General features: G+C 41.5%; 1 protein-coding gene across 1 annotated transcript; it reads left to right on the forward strand.

Moving 5' to 3' along the window:
- The first annotated feature begins 303 nt into the window (after window positions 1–303).
- Window positions 304–1959, forward strand: LOC136847565 (piggyBac transposable element-derived protein 4-like). The gene is made up of 2 exons (XM_067119288.1): window positions 304–1061; window positions 1233–1959. The coding sequence occupies exons 1-2, from the start codon at window positions 304–306 to the stop codon at window positions 1957–1959; spliced, it is 1485 nt and encodes a 494-aa protein (XP_066975389.1).
- Window positions 1960–3474: the final 1515 nt, after the last annotated feature.

A 3474-nucleotide genomic window follows, 5' to 3' on the forward strand; every position in this document is an offset into this window, starting at 1 on the left:
ATGGTTGCTCTACATAGACCAACTGCCATTTTGGAGATTGCTCATGGCCAAGATGGTTTTTTGGTACTTTTCTAATTTTCCATTTTTTCATGTTTGCAGGTTTCGCCATGTCGAGAAGAAATTTCGTGAAGGAGGAGGACTACAATAAGCTGTTTTTTCTGAGGATGACACCAGTGATGTGGGAGGACCCTCTGAGATTGTTATCGAAGCAGACAGGGTGTTTGATGACCTGCACGACGCCCACACGTGGGAGGATGAGGAAGCAGAAGAAGTCACTCATGAAGACTTGGAAGACGAGTTGGAATGCCTGCACCCCAGGAGGACGAGCCTTCACGTCGAGGGCTGCAACAGCTTTTGCCCTTCCCCAGCCCCTCTGAGTTACGAAGCAGGAAGAGGAGGAGAGGACCACTACATCCTGCAGCTGGTGAAGCCCTCAAGAAGTTACCACAAGACATATACAGAGGAAGGACAAAACAGTGTGGCACTCAGAGCCAAACCCCTGCCATGCCATCTATTTCAAGGAGTGACAACATTGAGGAGGGTGCTCCTACTACAAACACACTAACTGCTAAGACACCCTTGGAGGTGTTTTCGTTGTTCATGAACGACCCCTTGCTGGCAGAAGTGTGTATGCATACAGGTGACAAAATCACGTCCTTGCGTGATAAAGTGAAACAAAACAACCCCACCTTCAAAGACCTCCAACTCATGGAACTGAAGGCACTACTTGGTGTGCTTTTATCATGGCAGGCACGCAAGGACAACCACCTCACTACAGAAGAGATGTTCTCCCCAGCATTAGGATGCCCCTTCTACAAGAGTGGCATGAGCGAGCGGCGCTTTGCATTCCTCATGAGGTCCTTACGGTTTGATAATGCTGGCACAAGGACAGACCGTCTGAAGACGGACAAGTTCGCCCATATCAGGGAAGTTTGGAATACTGTCATCCGGCACTGCATAGGCAACTACTCTCCAGGGCCTCATCTTACTGTAGATGAACAACTGCTAGCCTTCAGGGGACGTTGCAGCTTCCGCATGTTTATTCCAAACAAACCAGCAAAGTAAGTAAATGTTTTCTTCTGTGAATATTTGTAAATATTTTGTATCATTAATTATCATTATCAGTAATACTTTTTTGTTTTACAATTTTTCAACATTTCTGTTATTTCATTATAACAAATCTTTCAAGTTTTGATTTATAACTAATGTTAGTTTTCTTCTTTCCTCTTTAGGTATGGTATCAAATTGGTCATGGCTTGCGATGCAGAAACACATTATATGTGCAATTCAATCCCCTACTGTGGCAAGACCACTGGTGCTGACAGGGTCATATCGCTGGGGGAGTTTTTTACTACAGAGTTGGTCAAGCCCTTCAGGACGTCGGGGCGTGTTGTTACCACCGACAACTGGTTTACATCCCTGCCCTTAGCAAAGAGCCTGCAGAAATATGGGATGCACTTGGTAGGCACTATTCGTCCTAAACCCTACATGCCTCTGGAATTGCTAACATTTCCAATGGAGTTGGGACAGTCGGTTGCTGTCTACAACTATGAAGATAAAGCAACCCTGATGTGCCAACGTGTGAAGTCAACCAAGAGGATGCAGATTTTATCCACAGTCCAATTATCAACCCACACTTGTGAACGTCAGAAGACGCACATCCACATGTACTATAATGCAACCAAGGGAGGAGTCGACACTTTCGACCAGCTGTGTGCTGCCATGACCTGCAGCAGGAAGACCCGTAGGTGGCCCTTGTGTGTCTTCTTTGGCCTACTCAACATCGTGGTCAATAACGCCTTCATAATATATCAGCACCGACCAGAAAATGCCAAAGTTTCCCGAAGAAAATTTGCTATGGATTTGGCACTTGAACTTTGTCGTCCCTGGGCATTCAACCGCCTGCAGCAGAAGAGATATCTTCCGGGATGTCTCATCCCTGATTTGTTCTGTGTTTGAGGTGGAAGACATCACCGTTGCCGCAAATGAAGGCCAGGGACGCTCTGAAAAGAGGCAGAGATGCCATCTTTGCCCTTCCTCCTCTAATGCGAGATCAAAATTTTGTGTAGCAACTGCAGGAAGACAACCTGTGCCCACCACCTGACGTACACCTGTGAAAAGTGCTCCAATTCCTGGTAAGTGTTCCCAAATTATTATTATTATTGTCTATTGTTTATTTTTTATTATATATTACATTTCAAAACATTTAACATAAAAATAAAACCTTTTTAAGCCATGTCATACTCATTTTTACATGAAAATATTTGGCACTGGATGGCAGTGTGGTGCCATCCAAATGTACCTGTTTTTTGACCCATTTATAGCTTTCAAATTATTTTATTTTATTTTTCCCATGATTTTAGATGCTTGCAGAATACTTATAAAAATTTCATCCAAATCCATAAAGATTTAGTGGTAGAAAAAATATTTTTATGCAAAGTTTTCTCTTGATAAAAAAATGTACATATATTTCTCCTCTTTCCAGATTTTGCAGTTTTGAGCTATCACAGCCTGACTAGTCTCAAAATGGTGCTCAACCTTCGTATTTCAAGCCTGCCTCGTATTTCTCAAGAATTCTGAACCTCAGGATACTCTTTGTAGTATAAATGTATGTAATTTAATTTTGATACTTATTGTCAGATTTTGAATAAATAGGTATTGTTTTTTATTACTAGAGTTTTTTTCTCCTACACCAGTAGAAAGAAGAATACTTGCTCAGTTGTTAAAAAAAAAAAAAAAAATTGGTCCCCTTACGACCCGAGTAGTCGATTTTCCCAAAGTTCGTGTGTCTAAAAGTACACTACCTACTTCTGTCGTGTGACAGGTTTCCGAGGCTACCTGTCCAGGGTTAAGACATACAACAGATTTTATCGGGTCTGAAAGATACGTCAGTGACAGCATTTTTTGTTTCCTGAAATCCCTTTCTCGCTCTCTCTTAAAAAGTAATAGGCTATTGTATAGGATGTGACGCTCAATCTGAAGATTGCGTGCACGGCGAACCTCCTCTTGTCTTGAAAAGAAGAAGAAAAAAAATCTTGAGTAACTCCTGGTCTTACGTCATAGCTTCCTGACCAATCCGAATTCAACCCTCATTCTATTTCTTCCGACTACCAGCCCTTTACAGATGGTGGCCTGAGTTCGAAGACTTCTTTTTTCCAATATGGAAGCTCCTGGCTAATTGCCATTGTATATCATGAAAACTTTATGATCTAATTAGACCTGAATGTTTCGAGCGAAAAAGAAAGGCCTGCTGTCAATGATTATTACCAAAGGTTCCACTGTAAACAAAATGCTGCGTAGTAAATAAAGCGGCTAACGAGATAAGCATGCTGATGCAATTTTCCGTTTACGAACTAAATCAAGATATGATGATTATCGTGTCCTCGGTAAAGAAAAATATTTTGAAACAAAAATAACAATATATATTTTTCTTATATTTAAACCAAAACGATTTAAAATACAACCATAACTGCT

Source organism: Macrobrachium rosenbergii, chromosome 17 (assembly GCF_040412425.1).
Source record: "Macrobrachium rosenbergii isolate ZJJX-2024 chromosome 17, ASM4041242v1, whole genome shotgun sequence".
In the NCBI taxonomy this organism is placed as follows: Eukaryota; Metazoa; Arthropoda; class Malacostraca; order Decapoda; family Palaemonidae; genus Macrobrachium; species Macrobrachium rosenbergii.

Excerpts from the sequence above, each read along its gene's own strand:
- LOC136847565 (XM_067119288.1), top strand. The coding sequence starts at position 304 with ATGCCTGCACCCCAGGAGGACGAGCCTTCACGTCGAGGGCTGCAACAG. Across the intron at positions 1,062-1,232 it reads ATTCCAAACAAACCAGCAAA|GTATGGTATCAAATTGGTCA; the intron begins GTAAGTAAATGT and ends TTTCCTCTTTAG.